The 26727-nt window shown below is 42.9% G+C and overlaps 1 protein-coding gene across 50 annotated transcripts in view; it reads right to left on the bottom strand.

Moving 5' to 3' along the window:
* Positions 1–26727, bottom strand: part of CEP350 (centrosomal protein 350) — a 65651-nt gene that overhangs the window by 21559 nt on the left and 17365 nt on the right. For 9 of the 50 annotated variants that reach the window (XR_014512632.1, XM_083446224.1, XM_083446180.1 and 6 more), the window contains 21 exons: positions 26564–26687; positions 25087–25670; positions 24081–24194; positions 23601–23717; positions 23249–23395; positions 19841–20484; positions 18078–18202; positions 15160–16139; positions 14371–14524; positions 13108–13259; positions 12773–12959; positions 11907–12115; positions 11630–11793; positions 10767–10877; positions 9183–9323; positions 8824–8957; positions 6881–6994; positions 6195–6358; positions 4396–4589; positions 3439–3623; positions 1645–1732 (listed from right to left, as the gene is read on the bottom strand). Coding sequence is in view for 48 of the 50 variants with exons in the window: in XM_083446224.1 (XP_083302350.1) it covers positions 1645–1732; positions 3439–3623; positions 4396–4589; positions 6195–6358; positions 6881–6994; positions 8824–8957; positions 9183–9323; positions 10767–10877; positions 11630–11793; positions 11907–12115; positions 12773–12959; positions 13108–13259; positions 14371–14524; positions 15160–16139; positions 18078–18202; positions 19841–20484; positions 23249–23395; positions 23601–23717; positions 24081–24194; positions 25087–25670; positions 26564–26687 (4832 nt within the window). In the remaining 2 variants the exon portion in view is untranslated. The remainder of the gene's footprint in view (positions 1–1644; positions 1733–3438; positions 3624–4395; positions 4590–6194; positions 6359–6880; positions 6995–8823; positions 8958–9182; positions 9324–10766; positions 10878–11629; positions 11794–11906; positions 12116–12772; positions 12960–13107; positions 13260–14370; positions 14525–15159; positions 16140–18077; positions 18203–19840; positions 20485–23248; positions 23396–23600; positions 23718–24080; positions 24195–25086; positions 25671–26563; positions 26688–26727) is intronic. The other 41 variants (XR_014512631.1, XM_083446201.1, XM_083446192.1 and 38 more) reach the window with 14 other exon arrangements.

Here is a 26727-nt window from a genome sequence, read left to right on the forward strand (position 1 = left end):
AGCAAAACAAAAAAAGAGCAGTAATGTTTTTGCAGGCTTCTCTCTTATCTTCAGCCTTTCACTTCTGCTCCTCATTATGCTGCTTGGTGTGTTTGTCTTCACCTGTAGTTTGGACCACATCTCTTTCCCCTTTCCCCATCCCTATCACTACTTTATACTTCCTGCTTTCATTAAAGGTAAAGGTAAAGGTACCCAGTCGTGGGCCAGTAAAGGACCAGTCATGTCCGACTCTGGGGTTGTGCGCCCATCTCACTTAAGAGGCCGGGGGCCAGCGCTGTCCGGAGACACCTCTGGGTCACGTGGCCAGCGTGACGAAGCTGCTCTGGCAAGCCAGCACCAGCGCAGCACACGGAAACACCGTTTACCTCCCCGCTATAAAGTGGTACCTATTTATCTACTTGCACTTAAGGGTGCTTTTGAACTGCTAGGTGGGCAGGAGCTGGGACCGAAAGACGGGAACTCACCCCGCCGCGGGGATTCGAACCGCCGACCATGCGATCGGCAAGCCCTAGGCGCTGAGGTTTTACCCACAGCGCCACCCGCGTCCCTATCCCTGCTTTCATTACAAGCTTTTTATTCTAATAATTAGCTTTCTCAACTTTTCTGCTAATCTTCTCACCTTCTCTTCTGTCAATCAATGCTCCTTCCCACTTCCTTTGTTTCACTGGCTCTAACCCTCTTGAAATAGACCTACCTTCTCTCTGCAATGTCCTATTCCAGTGTGTTTTCTATGATGCTCCGGTTGAAACTTACGTTTTCTCCCATGGTTTTTGTTCCTTCCCTCTGCCCCTTTCTGAATTCAGTACCTCGCCCCCAATACTTATTTTCTCCATTCATCCGCTCTCACTTTCCTCATACATCATGTCTGCTTCAGATTCAAAGATTTAAAGTATGGCCAATGTTTTTTATATGTAACTGTCTAAAACATTTGCCGTCTCCCAATTTTTTAGCCGAAAATAAATTCCCAAAGGAGTTTACAATAGGCCTAGGCGATATATCAATATATCGCCCAGGACTGGTATAAGGAGCAGACAGTGATGTCAGCTTCACTCAGCAGTATATCGCTGAGTGAAACCGCCATCCCACTCTGCCCCCATACTGCACAGAGGGAGAAAAAGCTTCATTGGCGAGGCTCCAATATAGCTTGTTCCTCCCTCTACATCTTTCAACTGCTCAGCTAAGGAGTGCGCAGCTGCCGCTCCCCTTCGAGCATTTAAAGGAATCCCCAGCCCAGCATTGGCTCCCACACAAGCAGGGGGGCACCAGGGATGGCACTGCTGGAGATGGGGAGCCCTCCTGCGCCCCAACAAGCTGCCATGTCCCACCCTGATAGGCGCTGTGGCAATTTTACCCGATGTCTTGCAGGCTGGGGCCAATGCAGCTTGTGTTTTCAACATTGTGGCATGTCGCCAGACTGCGATGTTTGGCTGGTGACATACAGCGATGTTGAAAAGCTGTTATCACGATGCCTCTGCATAGCTCCAACCTTATTTCAGACATTGTGATCAGTATCAGTATATCACAAGGTTTAGGTGGTGACATATCACTATGTTGAAAACCAGATCTCGCCCAGCCCTATACACCAGATCAAAATTCAGCGATTAAGGAGAAACTCGGCACAGGTGGACTTAAATTAATTTTTACCTTTTCCTGCTGCAACTTCAGAAGTAGACCACGCTGTTTCTTTCGGATGGGTGGCATTTTGTCGTCCTCTCCTTTGTCTCGTAAACGCCTGTGAGAATCAAGGCAAGGAAAGTTCAGTTTCTCTCACTTCTGCGTTGCAATTCTGTTTGGGTAGTTACGGATTTTCATTTTCATTTACGTATCGGTAACAGGTTTATTTTGGTTAGCAAATGCACAGGTAAAGGTAAAAGACACCTGGACGGTCAAGTCTAGTCAAAGGGGACTATGGGGTGCGGGCAAATGCACAAAGCATCTTTCACCCCACATCGACCCCACCCCACAACGATCCCACTGCCCCCTGGGGAATTTTTCAACTACACACCTCCCCCAATTCTGCTAGACTTTGGACAGCTTTACCCTACGTGTTTTGGATTACACCACTCATTGTTCCTGACCATTGTTCATGCTGACTGGGGGTGACGGGAACTGGAGCACAAAACATCGGAGCCCCATAGCCAATATAATCTTGTTCTAATAGACTAATTCAAATCTAGCTAATGTGTTGAAGTAATTTAGATGCTTCTACATCATGTCGGATGGCTTTAAGATACTATATAGACACGCTCTTCCTGTGCCTACACTAGCCAACACCTGAAAGGGTGGATCCAAGAGCAACCATGGCACTCACACTCTCACTTACCAGGTGGGCAATAACCCTATGCAATCCTGGTACCTCATATTTGGCCATTTTGGTTGTTCTTGATGAGACAGCAGCAGCACTCATTTTTTAGTACTAGATGATTACTTCAAGTAGGACCATACTCCCCAAAACATAGGGCCTACGGGATAAAGAACTTGGGCCTTTCTGGGGCAGAAATAGCCAAACTGTATTTTGGAGGCAATTCTAATCTCCAGATGCTAGGCCAAGAAATGGAACTAACCAATCCCATCACAGATGATCAGGTTCTGTAATATTAGAACCAGCAAGCAATAAGTGCTTGACGGTTCACATGTGTGAAAAAGAGTAGGGTGATCAGCTGAAGAATGGATTGCACTGTCTGGAAGATCTCCCTCAAAAGAAAGATGGACAGTACAGTGGTGCCTTGCAAGACGAAAAGAATCCGTTCCGTGAGTCTCTTCGTTTAGCGGTTTTTTCGTCTTACGAAGCAAGCCCATTAGCGGATTAGTGCTATTAGCGGTTTAGCGGCTATTAGCGGCTATTAAAGGCTTAAGGGATTAGCGGATTAGCTGCTAAAAGGCTATTAGCAGCTTAGTGCCTTAGAAAAAGGGGGTGGGGAGCGAAACCCCCCCCCCCCCAGGAATCGCAAGACATTTTCGTCTTGCGAAGCAAGCCCATAGAGAAATTTGTCCTGCGAAGCACCTCCAAAACGGAAAACCCTTTCGTCTAGCGGGTTTTCCGTCTTGCGAGGCATTCGTCTTGCGGGACACCACTGTAATTCTTTGCTTTTCAAGAATCCATATGACAGAATATATTAAAGTTAATATGAAATATACAGAACGACTCACTGTTTCCTTACAAGTGAGGCAGAGCTATGCTTTAAAAAAAAATCACACTTCATTTAAACTCCATCTGGCTTCTGCAGTTGCTTCTGTAGCACAACCTTGCCCCCAGGGCTTCTATTTGGGTAACTACAAACACACTTCTTTGTTTAATCATTATTTCATGGCATTCAGAACATTTGCAAAAGGGGTTTGGAAGAAGAGTTTAACAAAGCTGACAGAAAAGCAAAGAAGTCCTAGGATGGAGCACAAATTACTAAATTTGGGGTCATTATGTTTTCTGAACACTCTTACTTTTTCTGGTGTTCCAGCCAGGCTAGCTCAGCCCTTGCCTTCTCTTTCAGTGCTTTTTCGCGTAGCCTAAGCAGGGACGACTGGTGAGCTGACCGAACTTCTTCCTCCTTCATGTACTGCCGCACCATTTCCATGGTAAATTTAGAAAAGCTATCTTGCCCTCCTGAGAACGGCAGGCTTAGCTCCTAATTACAAGAAAACAGATTTAACACATCCATTTGTAAACATACAAATGTAAATGTTTGTATAACAGGATAAGTACAGTGGTGCCCTGCAAGACGAATGCCTTGCAAGACGGAAAACCACTAGACGAAAGGGTTTTCCGTTTTGGAGGTGCTTCGCAGGACAAATTTGCTATGGGCTTGCTTCGCAAGACGAAAATGCCTTGCGATTCCTGGCTTTTCCCCCCCTCCCCCCCTTTTCCCCAAGCCCCTAAGCCGCTTAACAGCTGTTAGCTAAGCCGCTTAACAGCTGATCTAAGCCGCTTATCAGCTGATCTAAGCCGCTAATAGCCTTTTAGCAGCTAATCCGCTAATCCCTTAAGCCTTTAAGAGCCACTAATAGCCGCTAAACCGCGGCACCACTGTACTTTTGCTTAGATAAGAAGCATTACTAAAGAGGATGCCACCTCTTTGATCAAGCATCCCTTCCAAACAAGTATTGAATGAATAGCTGGTTTAAAAAACTAAGTTCAGGCCATGAAGAAGTATGCAACTGCTTTGAAAATGCACATGCACTTAAAACTGTATTATGCAGTTTGTTTCCCTGGACCCTTTTTGCTCACAAAAGGAGGTTCACACGATATACCATGCCCCCAGTTTTTTAAAGTCTGCAGATACTACACAATTATGGTGTTCATTTAGGTACAGGACATCCTCACTAAAATTTACTGAAAGGTTCTGAAAGCAACTAGAGGAGCCTTGACAAACATGTGGCTGCAGAGTATTGAAAACTTACTTTAACAGGTGACACGCTAGTCTTTCCAGGGAAAGCCTCCTCATCAGAATAATCCTGGTGAACTCGTTTCTTCAAATTGATCCGGCGGTGACTTTCAGAAGGTAGCAAGGACCGGAATGACTTTTCTTCAATCTCATCTTCCGTCATGGACTCATCAAATTTAAGAGAATATTCTGTTGCTACAGAGGCTGAGTCTGAAGAAAACCCCCCAAAAATATTTAATTAAGGGAAAGTTTGCATTACAAAACAAGCAATGTATGAAGTTGTTTCATATAGTAGGTGGAACGTATGGCTTAACAATGTGAGCAATACAAGTAAATGAATACTGACCGAATGATCAGTATCGTAGATAACTGTGAATTATACTGAATTATACCCCGTCAGATGGGCAGGGTATGTATAAATAAATTACCAAAACACCTGTCCATATGACAGAAAGGGTCCATATATTGCACACAGGTAAAGGTAAAGGGACCCCTGACCATTAAGTCCAGTTGCAAACGGCTCTGGGGTTGCACGCTCATCTCGCTTTACTGGCTGAGGGAGCTGGCGTTTGTCTGCAGACAGCTTCCGGGTCATGTGGCCAGCATGACTAAGCCGCTGCTGGCGAAGCCAGAGCAGCTCACGGAAAAGCCGTTTACCTCCCCACCGGAGCGGTACCTACTTATCTACTTGCACTTTGACGTGCTTTCAAACTGCTAAGTTCGCAGGAGCTGGAACTGAGCAATGGGAGCTCACCCCATCGTGGGGGATGTGAACCGCTGACCTTCTGATTGGCAACATGCCCTTTCAATGGTATTCAGGACACTCGAGAGTTGGGATGATGGAGTAGATATTATCTCCAATCTGCAGCACTTTCCCCGCTTACAACAAATGTCAAAAAGTATGGGGTCAAAGACTAAAAGGATATCAATAAGTAGCAATGTCAGCATGGGAGCTAAATATGCTTCCTGGAGGCCCAGGTTTCTTGGAACTAGGAAGCTGGCTTTATCCTGCCACAAAAGAACTTCAAATGGCAACAGATCTTTTTGCTCCATAAAACATGCTGTCAGCCAATAATAACCAAGCCCCATCTGACATTCCATCACTTAAGATGTATTTGTGTAATAGAAATCAAGCTCAGGAAATTGCATCTTGCGTAACACTCACTTGTAAACAAGTACACACACTGATGTAAAGACTCGTGACTTTAAAAAAACCAACCTCAGTGATTCCCAGAACAAAGGAAGGAGGGACACTCAGTCAGTGGCTCCCAGAACAATGGAGGCTGGAAGCAACAGCTAGCCAGGATTCAATGTGGCTATCATGGTGTCATTATCAGACTGCAGATTCCCCAGCAGCTCAAGGGGCTGGCTAACCAGAAAATGACATATAAAAGTAATTGTGGATTGCCTGTGATGGGGAAAGAGTGCCGCATGCAACAGCCTGGTAAATATTTCACCATTTTATATTTCTTCAATGTGACTCCACCAGCAGAACAATCAATAGAGCAAGCATCAAGTAGATTGGAACAGAATTAGGAGTAAACACTGAAGTAGTTTCTCATCCAAGAAGAAGAAGAAGAAGAAGAGTTTGGATCTGATATCCCGCCTTTCACTCCCTTTAAGGAGTCTCAAAGCGGCTAACATTCTCCTTTCCCTTCCTCCTCCACAACAAACACTCTGTGAGGTGAGTGGGGCTGAGAGACTTCAGAGAAGTGTGACTGGCCCAAGGTCACCCAGCAGCTGCATGTGGAGGAGCGGAGATGCGAACCTGGTTCCCCAGATTACAAGACTACCGCTCTCAACCACTACACCCACCTCTCTCATCTGCAATGGATGGAATACTATTATCCATTAAAGAATCATTCACAGCCATAGGAGCCTGCTCTTCAATGGAGCTGCCTGACTTTTCACGACGGGAAAGTTTCTTGGTCCCCTTGGAAGGTGAGACAGATGGACTTCCCGGGCAACTGCTGCTGCTGCTGTTTTAGGAAAAGGTGTAATAAAAGCACAGAAGTGAATCTTGAATTAGGGTTGTAAAACACGTCTCAGAATAAATAAATAAATGCATAATAATAATAATAATAATAATAATACCAACAGTGTGCTGCTGCACATTAAAAAACAACAACTCTAGTTTAGTTTTAGATCATTTCTGAACGAGGCTCTGCATAAGTGCAAAAATTATGTGACTGCACAGAAACCATGAAGAATTCAGTTCATATTCATGTCATGGGGTATCAGATTAGCATTAAACGCCACTCCAAAATATAGCAACTCGGCTAATGCAATGGTCCTTGGATAGGCCTGCATGACTTGTGATCCAACAGCTATCTATATACTATGTTCTACAATATTTTATTGATCCCATGTGAGTTTGCGGGCTCAAAAGATCTGCAGGTCTGGACTAGAAGAAGAAACACTAGGCATCAAGTACTGCTCAAAGTCTTCCTCTGCTAACTACCATTATAACTGACAGTAACTGTGTAAGTTATGCTTCTTACCTCTGATCATGTGCCTTTGATCTCGACGATTCTGAATAACTTTCAAATGAGGAATAAAGGATTTTTGAGTCATCTAGCTCCTCTTTACTTTGTGAAGGTGTAGATTCTGCTTTCCTATTAAAGAAAATAAGCAAGTTTGAGTTATCCTGAAAACAAAAAAAGAAAGTTCAAGCTGATTGTCATAAGTAGCTGAAAAAAGCCTTACAAGACAAAATGATTATAGTGAAATAAATTAATGAGAAACATCCAATTAAATATCAGTACAGTGGTACCTCGCAAGACGAATGTCTTGCAAGACGAAAAACTCGCAAGACGAAAGAGTTTTTTGTTTTTTGAGTTGCTTCGCAAGACGAATTTCCCTATGGGCTTGCTTCGCAAGACGAAAACTTCTTGCGCCTTTTTTTTAAAACCGTCAATGCATTCCTATGGGAAACCATCAATGCATTTCCTATGGGAAACCGTGCTTCGCAGGACAAAAAATTCACAAGACGAAAAAACTCGCAGAACGAATTAATTTCGTCTTGCGAGGCACCACTGTAATGACAAATGAGACAGAAAATGTATTTAGCTCTGCATAAAAAGAGCTTTGTGTTTTTCCAAACTAGGCCTAGTTTCTCTTGTGTACAGAACAAATGGAGAGCAGGCGACACTTCCTGACACTTGTCACTCTGGAGCACCCAATATAAATTGGCATGGACTTCTTCCCACTCAAGATGAGTCACTTGACAGAAACACTGCCAAGCGGCATGTGAAATAGGCCTCTGATTTGGCAGGCAGAAAGGAGAAGTCTCAGTCTTCTAACTCCAAGAGTTTGAGGGGAAATAAAAGGTGTGTGGAGCAGCCAGCATACCTTTACCATTCTTCCATTCCCCAATGGGAAGAAATGGACAGGATGTGCAAACTGGTGTTATAGCCCTATGCACAAAGTCTTCCCTGACGCCTACAATAAGTCAATCAAGGGACTATCAAGTAAACCCAACAAATGCACATACAGTCAAACCTCGGAAGTCGAACGTAATCCGTTCCAGAAGGATGTCCGACTTCCAAAACGTTCGACTTCCAAGGTGCAGCTTCTGATTGGCTCTAGCAAATGGAAGAGCCGGTCCGAAGCCGCTTGACTGCTGCGACGGACAGTCGACCTCCGAAAATTGCTCGAAAGCCAGAACACTCGCTTCTGGGTTTTCGACGTTAGGGAGTTGAAACATTCGGCAACTAAGCTGTTCAAGAACCAAGGTTTGACTGTACAGTGGTACCCCGCAAGACGAATGCCTCGCAAGACGGAAAACCCGCTAGACGAAAGGGTTTTCCGTTTTTCGATGCGCTTCACAGGACGAATTTCCCTATGGGCTTGCTTCGCAAGACGAAAATGTCTTGCGAGTCTTGAGATTTTTTTTCGCTCCCCACCCCCTTTTTCTTAGCCGCTAAACTGCTAATAGCCTTTTAGCAGCTAATCCGCTAATCCCTTAAGCCTTTAATAGCCGCTAATAGCCGCTAAACCGCTAATAGCGCTAATCCGGTAAGCCGCTAATAGGGTTGCTTCGCAAGACGAAAAAACCGCTAGACGAAGAGACTCGCGGAACAGATTAATTTCGTCTTGCGAGGCACCACTGTATTCCCTTTCCTTAAGAATTCACTTCTACACTCTAATGCTGGAGCCAAATGACCTGCCTTGCTACAGTATTGGCTGCTAGTGTAGAAAAGCAAACAATAAAAGGTCACAAGAGCTGAAAGGAAGGGGGGACGACTGCTCTTTATTGATGAGACAGGGAAAAGAAAGTAAAGAGCAGCCTTGGGGAGTTACCTAGTACTCATGTGGACATCATATTCCCCTCCCTCACCTAAGCATATCAGTGGTGGTGGGTGTTTCCTGGAGTCTGCCTTCATGCCTCTGGTGAAACACCGCTCACAATCAATTCTAAGAACTAAAATGTCATCTAAAATACCTGCTTGTATTATGAGATTTTAGCTTCTTTATGAATGCTGAATGTTGCTTCCGCTCTTGGTCAAACAGTGTGGTAATTGGGGTTGCAGGAGCACCAATGGCATCAGAGATCTGGACTCTTGCAAGCTCTGTCATCTGAATAAAGAAGCACAGTCAGATGTACTTTTCGTAAGTTAATATTTGAGAAATTAAGAACACACACACACACATCCTCTCTCTCTCCCATCCTTCAAATAGGCAGCGTGCTTTCCCTTCCCAAAGTAGTCTGCTGAAGAGCTCTTAGTTACAATCAGCAAGCTAGCTTTAGCAACCATTCTGCACAAGGCCAAGCCTGCCAAGGATTTCAGAGCGGAATCTAACCTCACGTATCTGGCTAGCAGCTTCGGTGGTGAGCAGAGCAGTCTCCGCCTGCTGAGCTGCAATTTTGCAAGTGGTCTCCTGCAAAGCATCTGCTTTCTCCTGTTGTGACTGTACCAGCTGCTGGATAGATTCTGCATGGCCCTATGTATTTAAAAAAAAAGTTCTACTTTAGTTCAGGTGCCAAAGGGGCCAAACTGGAATTTTAGTATGCCAAACGTATTTTTGTTGGTTTTAATTCTTCTTTATGCACAGAAGCAAAAACTGGATGAGATACTTGGCTCTAACGTTTCTGTGACTGTCAAAGCAGAAAAAAACCTGTTCAGGCAATAATAAATGCTTGAAACTCATGGTAAATGATTAGGACATAAAAGAAATAAACAATTTTATTTAAACTTGTGCACACAAAAGTGGCATAGATAAACTATTTTGGCTTTTCATTCTTTTCTTCCAACAAGATGTACGTTGTGGCAAATGTGAGCTCGTTAGAGCAGAGGTTATGTGGGGTTGTATCCACCAGAATCATACTAAAATCAGCTCCATTGAAATGGAGACATAAAAATGATGAAAATGTGATTGACACACCATAATACAGCATCTGGAACCTGGACTATTTGCTTTCATATAAAATGTAGACTTGCCTTGGCCAGACAAACCTGACATACCAGTATACCTGAAGGAGCATCTCCACCCCCATCGTTCAGCCCGGACACTGAGGTCCAGCTCTGAGGGCCTTCTGGCAGTTCCCTCCCTGCGAGAAGCAAAGCTACAGGGAACCAGGCAGAGGGCCTTCTCGGTAGTGGCACCCACCCTGTGGAACGCTCTCCCATCCGATGTCAAGGAAATAAACAACTACCTGACTTTTAGAAGACATCTGAAGGCAACCCTGTTCAGGGAAGTTTTTAATGTTTGATGTCTTATCATGTTTTTAATATTCTATTGTGTGCCATCCAGAATGGCTGGGGAAACCCAGCCAGATGGGTGGGGTATAAATTATAAATTATTATGACATGCCCAGCACCTTTGCTATTAGGGCACGGTCCTCATTGAGACACACTTTGCAACAATACAGTTTAAATTTTGTGGGGCGTAGGGAGAGTGTCAGGCAAAAGTGGAGGTGCTGGGCATGAACTGATCAATGTGAACTGATGCTTCTGAATACAATATGTTTTATTCAGTACAGTATTATTTTCTTAATGAGACATTCTGTCTGTGTGATGTGCTAGGTCCAAAGACCTCACTTCCTGTCATTTCCCTGGCTTAGGAAGTGTCAGTATTTGGCATGGTGTGCGCTGGCCTTGCCTGGATCTCCAAATTAACACATTGCAGCCATTTTGTGATATGTCATGGCCCACATGGTAGCTATTTTGTGACTGAAGCCCATAGTGCCCCCTGACCCACTAGTGTTGTAACTTCTAAAATCTTGCACCTCTAGAACAAGATATTTTTCTGAAGTACATTGAGATGACCCGATTTCTTGTTGCTTACTATTTGTGAGATTTGGATTAGCATCCATTCGCACCAATTTCTCCACAGGAAAAGAATTCTACTTTTAAGTTTTACACACTGTTTGAAAGACCTCATTACCTGAGCTGCTTTCTTCATCGCCTCTTCTAGTTGCCTCTGACTTTCCAGAGCTTCTTGCTCTGCCTTGAGCTTCAGAAGAGCCAAGTCATGCTCATGTCGTTGCTGCTGTGCCTATGGATTAAGTTTAGTTTTAGTTTATTAACTTATATCCTGCCTTTTTACATACAATGTAATTCAAGGTACCTTACACTTAAATACATCCTTACATTTCCATAAGGATATTAATGCTCCTGTCACTGAATCCTAAATATTTCATTAATGATTAGCACTTATACTTCTGCATCTTTCAGTGTATCTCATGACTTTCATTGCCTATTTTACAAAGTTCACAACTTCCACCCTATACAATAATACTGCAATAAATAAAACTTGTGGTATGAAGTACAGTGGTACCTCGCAAGATGAATGCCTCGGAAGACGAAAAACTCGCAAGACGAAAGAGTTTTTCGTTTTCTGAGTTGCTTCGCAAGACGGATTTCCCTATGGGCTTGCTTCGCAAGACGAAACGTCTTGCGCCTTTTTTTAAAAACCGCCAATGCATTCCTATGGGAAACCGTCCATACACAGTGGTGCTTCGCAATACGAAAAAACTCGCAGAACGAAAAAACTCGCAGAACGAATTAATTTCGTCTTGCGAGGCACCACTGTATTGAAATTGCACATAGCCACTTGTGACAAATGTGGTTATCATTTTCAGGAACCACAGATTTTGTTCCTCCTTTTTCGAACAAGAGCCTACTAGTTTTGTAGCTTTAATGGAAATATAACAATATTCATCTGATCGCAACCACTCTTATCTTTGACTGAGATACTTCAGAGGAGCGCATACAGCAAATAAGGCAGAGATAAGAACACCTAGTTACCTTTAGAATCTGAGCCAGTGAAACACTTTCCTGCTGGGCAAGTGATATACCTCGGACTCGCTCAACATCAGAGATCTGGCGAACAGACTCCTCAATTGCACTTAAATAATTAAGTTCTGCTGACATACGATGTTGGAGACCAGCAGGTGAGAAGCGCATGGTACCTGTAAGGTAAATATGAAATACTAAACACCTACGTCTTCGTGTAAATCACACTTTTTAGGAACATAGGAAGAGTTAAGCAGCATCATGAGCCATCTATTTTTTGCCAGCTCACCATTCATGTTACCTGCTCCAGCCCTGTTGGTTCCAAGGTTCAAATCAGAGAAGGCATGGTTTGCCTTGGGTCCAGAAGTTATAGTCCCTGGAGAGTTTGAAAGGGGGCTAATTTTTTCTGCTGTATTTACTGTGGGATCCAATGGTTTCTGTAAGCTTGGAGAATGAGGAGAGCCTGGAGTCCTTGGAGACTTTATCTTATCTGGGAGACTAAACAAAAATTGAAGCAAGTCTTTATTCTTTCAAGAAAGAGTAGTCACACAGGAAAACCAGTTTGAAAAGTATCATATATTTCCATCAGTACACAAAGAAAAGAGTAATAGCCAGTGCTTTTCTTCTAGAAAAAATTGTCCCGATACTCATCAGTATGTGCCACACTTTTAACCTTCTCGGGGGAAAAGGTGCCAGTACTGCTTACATTGAGTACTCCCGGAAAAAAAGCTCTGGCCATAGTTGAGATTTACACACACAAAATAAAGTCTTCCAACTATTTGAAGAGCTTATATGTTACTTCGAAAACATTGGTATAGTTCAGATTATCATACCTCGGTTTTAAAACAGAGATATAAAATTACTGTTTTGCCCACACAAGCATCCACCTTCGCTCTTCCCTTTGTGATATGATCAAATGAGTCAATCTCTAATCAATCATAATTTCCTATTTCATCTAAACCAGGACATTCTGGTTACCAGCTTCGGAACAGGTTAGGTTATTAGATCAATTTCAAACTGTGGTTTAAAAAGCTGTTAAATATGGCTCTTTGCTTCATTGCACAAGCAAAAAGTCTGAATGCAAGGGGAAAAGACTCATTGACATCATTAAGCCAATATATGATTATGATTACTAAATGAAGTGGTTCACGTTACCTCATCAAGGAGTGATCAGAAAGTTCTTCTAAAGTGCTGTCAGAATCTGGGCTCTTCTCTTCTCTATGAGATATTCCATTATTAGGTGATGCATTCTTCACCGGTTGCGATCCATACTCTGACCCTGGCAACATTTTGTTTTCCTCCCTCAGAGAGGCACTTGAAACTGTGCTGAAAGATTCTGACTCTGTAACACACATTTTGGCAAAAAGCGATTTAAATATAAAATAAATATACACCTTCCCCCACTTGATGAGTACACTTGACATTTTCAGATTTTAAAACTTTGCCAAAGGTTTCAACCCAGATTTGGGAGCGTAGTAAATAGCACTTACTTTCCCTTTTCACTCTTTTTTTAGACGATGCAGACGAGTTGGAAGAACCTGCAGAAAGTGTTCCTGAGGAATGGTGGGTAAATTCTACAGCTGGCTGCTCGTACAATGACTTTCTGGTGGCAAACTCTTCTTTGAGGCTGGGGCTGCTGCCACTGTCAATATAGACACGGAAGTAAAATATTGCTGGACTCTCTCAGTTATATTTATACTACTTGCGTAATGAGCATTTTAAATCATTTAATAAAGCCTTACAAGGCACAAGAGCAGGACTTCTATTTACCTTTAAAAGCAGCTGAATTTTAGACAACTTTGCATATAGCTTAAGATAGGCACATGGGCTAGACCTGCAAGCTTTAATGTATAGTTGAATTATGGTTTAGCCCATTAATATTTGGGCTGAATCTTAAAAGCATATTTATTTTTTTAAGTAGATGTTGTCGCAATGAGGAATTACACGCAGGACCAGCCATATGCCCACAATGCATTCCTCCTCCCAACATTGTTTCTGCCTAAAATGGCTGTAGCCAGCCGGCAAAAGAGAGACAGAGAAACTGATTTGTCCTGCTCTCTTGATTGGTCTGCTCTATCTTCCTCTTCCTCTCTCCATGGTTTCAGCCCCAGAATGAATGCCGCTGACAAGCAAAGCACATAGTGGGCAAGCTCCAGCTGTTCAGATATCTGACTCTGCGGAGTGTATAATTCTTTATGTTTGGATAAGTGAACTGGTGGGTATCCAGTGGATGGATAGTGGGACCTGCATGTAAACTATTACAGACACCTTTCCTTTTAACAATGCCATAATGTTTGTGTTCAAAACTGAGTTCCTATTCTCCAACACCCTTAAGGATATTGAAATATCTATACTGAAAAATCAACTGAATTAATAAATTAAGTTAAATAGTTACTTTCTCTAGGTCTATTAAATAGATTAAATAGTTGTCAATCCTGATTCGAAACACCAGCAAAGGGAATTCTGTAGTACTTAAATAATTTTCAGGTTGATAATTCAGGATTTTCAAAAACAGTTGAGCTGCGTGTCATTTGTGCCATAAAAAAAGTACCAGGTTGTGACTTGAAAGCTGTTTTAAATAGATGAAGTATTCATTTACTCTGCTCTGTGCCAAAACTCAGATTTGCCATACTCTATAACAAGGAAGCGTTCCCTTCCCATTCAGGGATGAAAAACAACTCTGTAATAGTTCTTTATTTAATGAACATGGTATTTCATTGATTTTCGCTGCCATTTGTGAACTCATTAAGTACCTGGGCTCAAGAGTAGCTCTTTTATCTGCAATGGTTACACTTTCTGGTGAGGAAATGAAATCATCTTCATATGAAACAATGCTAGCTGGGGGACTCATGACTGGAAGGAAAGGTTCCCGAGTTGGTGGTGCTTGCTCTGACCACTGCTCAATTCCTGCAAGAGGTGAAAAAGCAAAAAGAAAGTAATCTGCATTTCAGAAGCATGCCAAATAATCTCGCTGACAGAGATCCAAAGCCCATTAAGAGCAGCTCTGGAAAATTTCCTTTATATGCAACAGCTTTCAATTAGAATCTGAAGACAGTTAAGTGATTTCATAGTAAAGAAGCAGTTGCCAAAATTTTCAAAAAGGACTGGAAACTTTTTGCTTATCAGGAAATACTGGTATCAGCAAAAAAACAACACAAAATCCGAGCTACAGGTTTATAACGTACCGTATTTTTTGCTCTATAAGACTCGCTTTTTCTCTCCTAAAAAGGAGAAATGTGTGTGCGTCTTATGGAGCGAATGCAGGCTGCGCAGCTATCCCAGAAGCCAGAACAGCAAGAGGGATTGCTGCTTTCACTGTGCAGCGATCCCTCTTGCTGTTCTGGCTTCTGAGATTCAGAATATTTTTTTTCTTGTTTTCCTCTTCCAAAAACTAGGTGCATCTTGTGGTCTGGTGCGTCTTATAGAGCGAAAAATACGGTAACTTAAAGAGCTCAGGATTTCAACTATCATGGAAGTGCAGTCATTCTGACAATTACACCAACGAAACACCAGAGGCAGCAATAAGTCTCTCGTTGCCTTACCTTTCCCACACTGCTGGTAATGTTTTGTAAAGACGTTGATGGCACTATGGGGACTCCCCCTTATCAGTTCTTCCCAAGTACTCCTGATATGTCTAAAAATGAGTAAACACTTCTCTGCCTCCTTCTGAACTTCTTTTATGGGCTCACAGCCAGCTATATCTGCAGCACAGAATTCTTTTTCCTTTAACACTTCCACAGTCTTCAAAGTTGGATGCTCATGCTTTTCTCCTTCCTCCTCAGATGCAAGGCCATCACTGATTGGCCCCTCACTTATTGACTCTATGCTACCATCACGCGGAGCTACAACTTTACTTTCAGCACCTGGGGAGCATGCTTGTTTTTTGGACAGATCTCCTAGCATTCCTTCAGCTCTGTAGTTACCTGGAAGGCTGATAGCTGAAGCCCGGGGGCCGAGGGTCTCTGGGAGCCTTTTAAACTCACCAAGGTTTCCAACGCCAGGAAGGTTATCATCAAAACTTGCATGTGGGGTGCAAGCACCCAACATCTTCTGGAGCCTGGCTGAAAAGACATCACTTTCTTCCACAGGGGGGCTGCTGGCCTTTGCCCAACGGCCATCACCCTGATCGCCTTGCAGCAAGTCACGCTCAGAATTCCACACCTCACCATAGTTAATGCTGGCCCCGGCTAACTTCTTGGCTTCGCTCTCAATTCGGCTCGACAAAGAGGCTGCTGTTGCCTTCAGGGCTTCAATGCGGTTCAGTTTACTTTTATACTGATTAATGGTGGGCTGTACAGCAGATGCCATAAATGGCTGAGATGCCCAAGGTATGGATCCCACAGCGGCGTTGTGACCCCTTCTGCTTGATAATACAGAGTCAAAGTCGTTTTGCAAGACATGTGTGTGATCTAGGGCCAAAAGCTGGGAGACAAATCCTCCAGTCAAGACCATTGAAGGTTGTTGGGAAGAAAGCTGGGCTTCTGAAGTCAGCCTATCTGGCTGAATCCATAAAGGGTTATTCCTATAAACAAAAAAGTTGAATTCTCATAAACTTGGAATAATGAAGACTGAACAGTGTTTGACTATTAAATGTGCACATATGTTAATGTATTGGAAATCATTTTTAAAAACTAGACTTCTTAGCCCAGATTAGATTTTCCCCGATCCCCCCGTACACAATGTGGGAGCAGTGTAAAGGTGTAAAATTCGAAGCTGTGGGGTAGGGGAAGTGTTTTTTCCAGGGCGTGAGATTTGGAAAGAGATGTTTTTTGGGGGAAAGCTGAACAAATGCATTACTTTTCTTTATATACTGAAAGCCACTTTGTTACTTTAGGAACATAAAAAGCATTGTGCATAAAATGGTTCACCATAAATTTATATCTGCTATATTAAAAGTACAGATTATTCAGATAATAATTACAAACTGATTAAACTTTTGTTGCAAGTGGAATACAAGCTGTTGAACTGTAAGGAACCTAGCATTCAAGCTTCCCAGATCCTGCAGCAAGAGGACTGAAATCTATTAACATTTTCTTAAAAAACCAGAGGCTTTTTTACTAGGAATAACAGGAGAAGAAGTGCCAAAGAATTTAAAGAGACTACTTATGTATGCTACTACAGCGGCCAGAACACTACTTGCCCAGAAGTGGAAGGAAGAAAACGTCCCAGCGAAGGAAGAATGGATAACTAAGATGACGGACTATGCCAAAATGGCAAAACTGACCATGAAGATCAGGCACCAAGATGAGAAAAAAATTACAGTATTTTTTGCTCTATAAGACTCACTTATAGTCTTATAGTCTTACTTCCCCTAAAAAGTAAGGGGAAATGTGTGTGCGTCTTATGGAGCAAATGCAGGCTGCGCAGCTATCCCAGAAGCCAGAACAGCAAGAGGGATTGCTGCTTTCACTGCGCAGCGATCCCTCTTGCTGTTCTGGCTTCTGAGATTCAGAATAATTTTTTTCTTGTTTTCCGCCTCCAAAAACTAGGTGCGTCTTGTGGTCTGGTGCGTCTTATAGAGCGAAAAATACGGTAACCAAAAATGGAAAAAAATTATAGACTACTTTAAAAAACACTGTAAATGCATTAAAACATTAGCAGGATTGATGTAACATTTATGAAGTAACAACAGAATTAGGAATGGAAAAAGAAGCTGAAAGTAATTGGGAGAAATATAATTATATGCAAGGAGAAGAAAAGGGAAAAAATTGGAAACCAGGGGTGGGTGTAAGTGGGTGGGTGTAAGTCAAACAATGCCATTTAGATTAGGTATGTGTGTATAAAGTTGTCATACTTAAGAATGGAAAAATATATTTGAAATATATGTTTTTTTAAAAGCAAGTGAACTGAAATGTACAACACCTTTCAACTCAGCAAATTTCCGTAACTCAATCATGCTCAACTTGTTTTTCAAAATAATTTCTCTTGATTTTCCAGTCACAGAGGAGGAACAAGATACTAACAGGAACCCCAGCCCCTGGAAATCTGCCCAGTCACCACTTGGGCTTCTGAAGTTTCAGTGGGCATTGCCCATAAGCTTTCAAGAATACTGTTGTAACAATAAGGGCATTTTGTATTAAGGAAAGTTCTTTATCCCAAAATATTTATGTATTTTTTATGCAGTGTCATAGAATCCCATCACACACAGAGCAGTGACTACGCATAAAGAAGGTGATTGCTTTTTCAACCTGCATTTCATGCAGGGACATGTCATTCTTATAATGCGGAATCTTACAGAATCTAAAGTGCTGGATTTTAAAATGTCACTTATGTTTGCAGGAAAAGTCCTTCAATCTTGCTGCTGCTTACACAGGGCATATTGCTAAGTCATCTTAAGACCATTTTCTACTATACTGTACCAAGTTTCTAAGGTCGCAACAGTGACTTTTCACAAAAAATAGTGTTTCATGTTCTATTAAAATTCTTACAAGTTGCCTTAAAGATAGTCCTGCTTTCTTACCTAATAAGAGGAGGAGGAGCAGCTTCAGAGAGAGACATATCGCTACTGGAAGATGCACTGGGTGGGCGCTCCTGCGCTTTGTTTTCTTTATCAGATTCACCAGACGGTTGATATCCAGGTTTGGCCTGGGAAGAAAAATGGAGATATTTTTGAAACATGAAATTCTGTTAGAATTAATCAAGATAAAAAAAGTTAAAACATGCGAGAAGTCCCAAGTGGCCAAGCAAACAGCTGACATTTGTTTTCTGCACTAGACAAAAGGAATAACATATTAGCGGGTCCTTTGGCAAGAACACCTTATATTTAAGTCAGTATTTTTCCTACTTCTGCAAACGACGGGGTTCTCCCAAGGCTGCCAATAAATCCCTTGGTGGGGTGTGGATGTTGTAATTTTGGCTACATGTGACCAGTGGCGTAGCGTGGGTTGTCAGAACCCGGGGCAAGGCAAGTAATTTGCGCCCCCTAACCCAGGGCAAGGCAAGTAATTTGCGCCCCCCGCTGCACTGTCCCTCCCCCAGATAGTCCCTCACTCTCTCCGCACCGCACCGCACCGCACGCCTGGCACCCCCCCTCCACAGTGGGCGGCGACCCGGCGGCTCGGATCGGATTTGCACAGCCAGCACTGCAGTGAGAGAGAGTGAGCGAGCCAGGTAGGGGCAGAGAGCTGCGAGTGCAAGCGCCCCCCCCCCCGATGTTGCGCCCGGTGCGGCCGGCCCCCCCTGCACCCCCCACGCTACGCCACTGCATGTGACTGGCACTCAGTGATTCAAGATCACTATTAGAATATATGATGGCTTTAATCCTAACTACGGCAAAAGAAAAGAAAAGAAAGAGGAAGGTCTCACAAGGGGACGCCAAAACACTCCTTTCCAAAAAGCCTTCCTGGGCAGTCAGGAGACCCTCCTGAACAAAGTGGGATACAGCAGGACGGGGGGCTGGTGTGGGAGGAAGGGAAATTGTGCTAAATCAGGCACAACTGGATGCCGAGGTGACATTTAAAGGTCTACACCCTTCACAGGAGCTGCCACACACACATTACATAATTTGCCCCTTGGCGCGCCTGCGCTTCCTGCCTTCCCCTCATCGATGCTTCTTCAGAATACGAGCTGGGTAGTTAAATTGATCAACATGCTGCCCAACGTCTGGATTCTTACTCTATGCCATGGCAAATGCTGTGAGCTATAGCTGCAGCCATTTTTAACTCTGGGCATGTTTCTTGCTCCAACCAGAGCTCCACACTGCAGGCCAGTGGCGTAGCGTGGGGGGTGCAGGGGGGGCTGGCCGCACCGGGCGCAACATCTGGGGGGGGGCGTGCTCGCACTCGCCGCTCTCTGCCCCTACCTGGCTCACTCACTCTCTCTCACTGCAGTGCTGGCTGTGCAAATCCGATCCGAGCCGCCGGGTCGCCGCCCACTGTGGAGGGGAGGGTGCCAGGCGTGCGGTGCGGTGCGGAGAGAGAGTGAGGGACTATCTGGGGGAGGGACAGTGCAGCGGGGGGGCAGCGCAAATTACTTGCCTTGCCCCGGGTTAGGGGGCGCAAATTACTTGCCTTGCCCCGGGTGCTGACAACCCACGCTACGCCACTGCTGCAGGCACAAACAAAACCTCAGTTTGAGCATTATTTGGCACGTGCAAACCTAATGCCTACCTTTTACTGCTGCTAATACTTTACAAATCTTTCCTTTAAAAAAATGACATTAATACAAACTTTCAAACTGCAAGAAAAAACCCAAGCAAATCTTGCAAAATAGCTATCCCTGTACCTCCTGTCCGGGGACCAGGGGCTCCTCCAGTAAGGTTTGCTCCAGAAACAGTTTTGAGTATGTTTCTTGTAGTTGTTTGGTGGCTAATTCAGGAGCCAGTGTTTCCTTGGTCTTATTGGCAAAAGCTTCTTTCTGTTTCTTGTAAAGCTCTTGAAGTCTTTTGTTCTTTTGTTCTGTTGCCACTTTCTGCGCTTTCTTCTCTTCATTTTGCCTCTTCTTCCTTTCCTCTTTTTGTCTAGCAATGTACTGGCGAACTTCATCTGTATCATAATAGCGTTTCTTCGAAGTGACTTGAGGCTCTTCATTGGCAGAAAGCTTCTCTGGCTTTCTTTTGGTTGGACTATGGCTCCTAATAAATGCAAAAGGTGGTGATTTTTGATCCTGTCTTCCTTCCTCCCTCATTTGTTCTGCACCCTGAGATACAGAGTCCAGCTGCAGGTCATCAAGCATTCCACGGATCTCCACTGGCAAGAAGTCCTTGTTTACATGGTCTTCTCTCCGTTTTGAATCGGGAAGAGTCGATTCTTTCTTCTTCGTGTTATTCTCCACTCTTACTTTACTTTGTGATCTTTCGGGATTTCTTGATCGGGTTTCTATGGTCACATCCAGCTTGAAATTAGTGTCTGTCTTTTCGCTGTGGAAAACTGGGGTGGGGATAGGAGGGGCAAAAGTAGTGTTAGACACTCTCCACTTGTAAGGCAAGGTGGATCTATTTATTTGACCTCTCACGTGGCAGCTTTTTGTTAAGTGTTAAAAGCCTGCCCACTTAAACCTTTTAAACCATTTAAATGGATTAAGATAAATAAGTGAGTAAGCAATGAAAGATGGAAAGAACTTGCTGACTTAATTAATAATTGGAATACAAAAAGGGAGGTGGGAGGAGGTCGAGGAAATAAGTTATTGAAGGATGGAATTTTGAAAAATGGAAGTGTTTTCTTTTTTTAAATGTCTTTGCTTTTTGTTTTTTTCTTGTTGGTGGGGTGGGGGGGAGGTTTTTTATGTATTTTTAATTTTTATTTTTGTTTTTTCTCTCTTACTCTATCGTATTTTGTCTTTTTCATTTTTTTGTATTTGTGAAAATTGAAATAAACATTATTTTTTTAAATAAAAAAGCCTGTCCACTTAAGCACTTTAGAAAGGCAAGAAACCATGAGACATTCTAGCAAGTGCTACAAGAAACGAGCTGCAAAAACCTGAACACATCAAAAACAGAAATAGGCTGCATTTGGTTGACGCTGGAATTCAGCTCGTGCTAGCAGAATTACTCCTTCCTCTTTTTCATCCTGCACCTCCCTATCTGCTCTGTAGTGCCCAAACCTTCTGGAGCAGTTTTGGAAAGTTCTGCAGCAGAAAAGAGGAATGCCTCACCAGTGGCAGATGTTCCACTTGTGAATGGACACTGTCAAATTCCATCCTGTACTGAAGCCAGAATGCAATGCATATTTTGCCAAGTGGGCTACTGTCTTTGATGCTCTTCTCAGATTTTCACCAGAAATGGCCATACTGATGGGACACTGTGCGAACATGGTTCCTTATAGAACACATACAAGCAAACACACACAAACACCAAGTAGTAGTAGCTTCTACAAATTAATTCTAATCTGGAAGCTTGGCCCTGTATCTATGCACAGCATCTCAAGATCCTTTGGGTAAACATGTTGGATCATAGTTCTGATAAGGATATCAGTTTATTCACTGATAAAGAATTAGATCAACTTCTGCAGTGGGAAAAACCCACTTAGGTTGATTCAATCTGTCACCAAGCACCGGTGCCAAGATTATAAGAGTTTCCAATATTAGTTTACTTATTTAATAGGCATATATAGTCAACCTGCCAAAATGTGGTCCCAGGGCAGGTAATATGCAGCTCAATACAATTAAACCAGGTAGCATCTTCCACCCGCAGTGCAAAAAGATACATCTTTCAATGTTGAAATGTATATAGTGACAAGGCTAGAAACCATTCAAAGGAGAAGGCATTCCACAATCTGGGGTCCACCACAGAAAAGTCCCTCTTATGCACCAGCACCACATAGGCCACCATGCATATGCTGCTTAAAACAACTTCCACATACGATTTTCAGCATTTCTAGAGTAAACTTGGCTGAATCAAGCATTGAAGGGCATTTATATTATAAAAAACTTCAGCTGTGGCAATTTTTTTAAGGCAAATCTGAAGGCTTCTGGTAAAGTGTATAGAAGCTGGATCAGCAGTCAGAAATCTCAACAGTTCTTGTGGGAAAAGACATTGACAGTGGAATGCCAAGAAGGGATTAATGCCTGAGACTGTATACAACAGCAACTCAATAATACCGAGGAGCTCAAGTCACAGCCAAGGAAGGTGAAAATTAAACTGAATGGATTTGAGCAATGCAATATCATTTAAGCCCCAATATCTCATGTAAGAGAGTAGTTATTTTTATCTCTTTGATAGTCCCTTGGGTAGGAGGTAAACAAGGCTATTTAATTCTAGTGGCTCATGGCCGTAGGCCATTTCACTTATTGAAAATGAAATAAACAACTTGAAACCAGCTGGGTCCCAATTCCATTGTTCTGTTTCAATCACAGTCAGACATGACTTGTTGAACACAAGCCATCTCATCCGATACTGGATGGGGAAGTTACCAAACTGTCACTAGTCTAATGTTCACGTTGTCAAAGATGCTGGGGTATTACCATCTGCCCTTCCCAACTTTCCTACTGTTCTAGCAGAAGAGGAAAAGTAAATAGACAGTGACAACAAAGGTGTCAGCTAGGAGAGGAAACAAGATCCTTCAAGAACCAATTTCCAAGGCAATGGTTAAGTTAAGAGCTACACTGGTGTCACCCAAAGCCTCAGGAGATCTCAGAAAACTAAATATATGGTGGAAAGCTCCTCAGACCACAGATGGGGAATCTGTGGTCCTCCACTTATGTTAGACTATACTCATCCTGACCAATGACAATGATGGCTGAGACTGATGGAGCTGTCATTCAACAACACCTGGAGAGTCACAAGTTCCCCGCCCCTAATGCAGACAACACAAATGTGCACTATTGCGTCCTTTTCCAGTTGACAGTTCTTCGTCAAATGCATAATGTCCTTTCTACAGCACAGCAAGAGCAAGTCAGATAGGGAGCGGTCTTTGTTGCGCTCGACGACTCGGAACACGACCCCAGTGCAAATCAGGGGTGGCCAGTATCTGCAAAACCTCAGCATCCCATTCCCAAACATGCACTCCCAAGTGCAGCCAATCCCAGCAGTTATAAGGAGTGATCTGAACCCTGCTTTCGACAGGGCTCAGCTGCACTTGGGAGGGGCACCAAATTTGAAAGGCCACAAATGTCAGGGAACCATCGAGAGCATGATCGCTGCTCCGCAGCCATATTATAATCTGCCCCATACCTGGTACACAAAGCTTAGCTTACCAGATTTAGTGGGCTTATCCTTGCCAGTTTTGTCAATGGATAATGGCTGTTGGTCCTGTTGCCCTACTTTAGGTGCTGGACCAAGTATCTTCTTTGCAAGTCTCAGTCCCTCCCGCCAGGATGATGTACATATTACACTGGTGCTACCTAAAACAAAGAACCAAGAAGGACATACGGAGTAATTTTCCAGTGCTTCATTAGCAATATAAACTTCAGGACACCGCAAAGATTGCAAAAAAGGAGGGGTGGCACCAGTGGTGGAGAGCGGTGTCTGGATCAAAAGAAGAAAAAACTGAACAATGTTTAAAGAGTGCAAGCCAAAGCTTGTGTTTAAAAGCTAACTTGAATTGACCTGGTTTGGAATCGGGACTTGAAAGTTGGGCCACTTTCTGGATTTTGCGCACTGGTCTGGTTGCTTTTTCCCCCTTGGCTTTTCCAGCAGGTGTCTCTTTCACAGTCAAATTGTCTTCTGAAAAACAGTGTGAGAGAATCATTGCCACAACTAAAAGAACACACAAAGGCATGTATCAGAAACGTAGCAGCTTCTTGCCTTCTTAGCTAGTCTCTAGCCTATCATAATTTAAGTACACAACATCAGGCTTTCAAGATAGACTTCATAGTCTTTCATTTTTTTTTCTTTAAAAAGTCTGGGAAGTAGGGCCATAAGTTTTTTGTTAATTATGTAGGATGTGTAGTTGTTCTTTGCTTTCCATGTGGCTATTAATAAGATGTTTTGTGCTTTTATACTGTAAACCATTCTGTGATCCTTTGAAGGGTGGTACAGCTATGTAAATAAATAATAATAATAATAATAATAATGTTTTCTACTTACCTGCTAATTGCAGTTCTAAGTCAGGACCTAACTCTCTACTGAGATTAATAAATTCCTCTTCACGCCACACCTTTCCATCAGGTGTACGGATCTTGGCTTCTGATGGATTGAATCCTAACAAAAGTAGTATACCTATATTTAGCTGACTTTGCCTTAAAACAATTGGTTAACATAAAGGTGACCAATGCATAATGCGGACATAATTTATCTGTTTTAAACATCTGATACTTTTGTTACTAGAAATAAAGAAACTCAGATTCCAAATCCATGTTGTATAAAATAGATTAAACGAGAAATTTCTGTACAGAATTATTACGTAACAGAAAAATAAGATACATTCCTGCAAAAATAAAAAAAGTTGCAATGAGGGGGCAAGTACACTTCAGAATAGTTTATACACATGACTGACTGATGGCTACAGAACAGCTAAAATGCAAAGACTGTACTGTGTGGCTGCTGTGCATGTACAGCCAGTGGTTTCCTAAAAGCTGTATCAGAAAAATCTCTTGTGCTACCGTGACAGGCGGCAGCTGTGATAGTTAGCACCAATGACAAGGAAACTAACGAAATAAAAGCAATGAATCCCTACAGTTAGTCACAATCCAATGTTTGTGAATTTAACTCTAAACGTATACAGTGCATCTGACAGTGGCGTAGCGTGGGTTGTCAGCACCCGGGGCAGGGCAAGTAATTTGCGCCCCCTAACCCGTGGATTTGCACCCCCTAACCCTCACCCCCAGATGTTGCGCCCGGTGCGGCCGGCCCCCCCTGCACCCCCCACGCTACGCCACTGGCATCTGAACAAAAACATCTTCATAGATGGAAATGCAGGTGAAGTTTGGAAGGTAATGCATAATAAGAATTCGAACAATCCTTTGTCTTTAATGTGTTCCTATCTAAGGTAGGGTGCACCTATCCCAGAGCTGCAACAGAAACCACATTCTTGGTTTCGCAAACCAAATAAATGTATTTCTTCTCACACAGATTCAATTTACAAGCTATGTACCTTTATATGAAGGAGCAGGAGGTGCAGCTGCAACTTTTCTGACTTTTGGAGTTACAGCTGCAGCAGGTATAGGGTGGTCATCGTATCCCAGATGATTTCCTCTGCTGCTCAGCTCTTCTGGGCGCGCCAATTGCTTCCTAATCCGTTCCTTCAGTTTTTCCAGTTTAGCCTCACGCCGATGCTGCTTTAAAATATCTAATCTGTGTGCACTGGATGTATTGGTAGAAGAAGCGGAGGATTCTGCCAGCTGCAATTCTTTAAGGTCAGCATCCTGGGTTGTGGTACTCTGAGAAGTTTTACTATATTCATCTCTAGATTTCTCAGCCTTTTCTTCCTCTGATACAGATTTGAAGAAAACCTCAGAATTTTGTAAGGCATCAATTGCTGGTCGGTCATTTAAATATCTGACAACAGTTTCATCGGCAAAAGATGGGCTTTGGAAATCTCTGCTGTGCAAATCTGATTCACTTTTTTCAAAGGTAAAATGTTTCATTTTTTCAGTCTTATTCCCCGCTTCTTTACGCTTTAAACATCTAGCCTCCGGTTGGTAAGATGTTTTATAAGGTGGGGACCATGGAGGGCCCCTAAAAGAAGTAAACATAAAAAAATAACTGAGAATCAGCTCTAAAAACATATACTAAATACAAAAGATCTAACAAGACTTTTGCAAGTAGAATCACTATTACAGTGCAAGTATCCAATTAACAAATTATTCTTATTTTTGTTGAATTTCTTATAATGCAGTTCTGAAGGTAAAACAACAGAATGTGCAAGAAATTTAGGTTCCTCTTCATAATCTTTTTTTCCTGCAAGACTGAGCTCTACGCCTCTCCATCAAGCATCAACTGAAACCAGAATGTTTCCCAATGTACAAGATTGCTGCTCTCTAAGGCTAGACAAATACTTTCATGCTTATGTAGTGCTGAGCCTCAGCAGTCTACAACTGCACACTGAACATTAACAGTACAGTGGGGGGTATATATTTATTTTTTCCTGCATGGAAGGCTTAGGCAGCGAGGGACTGGAACCAGATTTTTTTTTTTGGTCTCACGTTATGCATCTGAAAACCCAAACTTCAGTCCTTTTTCCAGGGCGGTTTAGGTTTTAGAGATTCTGCTCCTTCATAGCTCAGAATTATTCAAAACTAAGGTGGTGGTTTTCCTTCAATACTAATTAATCTCCCCTGAACCATGAATTTTCTCTGAGCCCTCAAAATCTTTGTTGCATCCTGGATACAAGCACTCCTAACAGTCTACTCTAACAAACAACACAGTTAGTAAGCCAATTCCCTCCCCCCCCCCTCCATTCCCTCACTGACATCTTCAACAGTCTGTGCAACGTCCAGCTCACAAAAGCCTGCTTGGATTGAATGGTGGGATAGGAAGTTAATAAATATTTGTTCCTTAAAAAACGGCAGGTTCTGTGCTGATGGTTTGATTCCATGAGTTAGCAAACTTTCCTCTTGTTTCATACTAACCTGAAAGAAGCCACAAGGGGTTCATGAAATTCAACATGTCCATTCTTTCCAACATTGCTATCCAAAGTGGTGGTACGAAGGGGGCAGCGAAGGGACCTCTCCTTCTGGCTGGAAGACCTGGAAGCTGAAGAAGAAACCAAGGGGAGGGGGGTGCTCAATTAGCA

Source organism: Podarcis tiliguerta, assembly GCF_965153285.1.
Source record: "Podarcis tiliguerta genome assembly, chromosome: 6".
In the NCBI taxonomy this organism is placed as follows: Eukaryota; Metazoa; Chordata; class Lepidosauria; order Squamata; family Lacertidae; genus Podarcis; species Podarcis tiliguerta.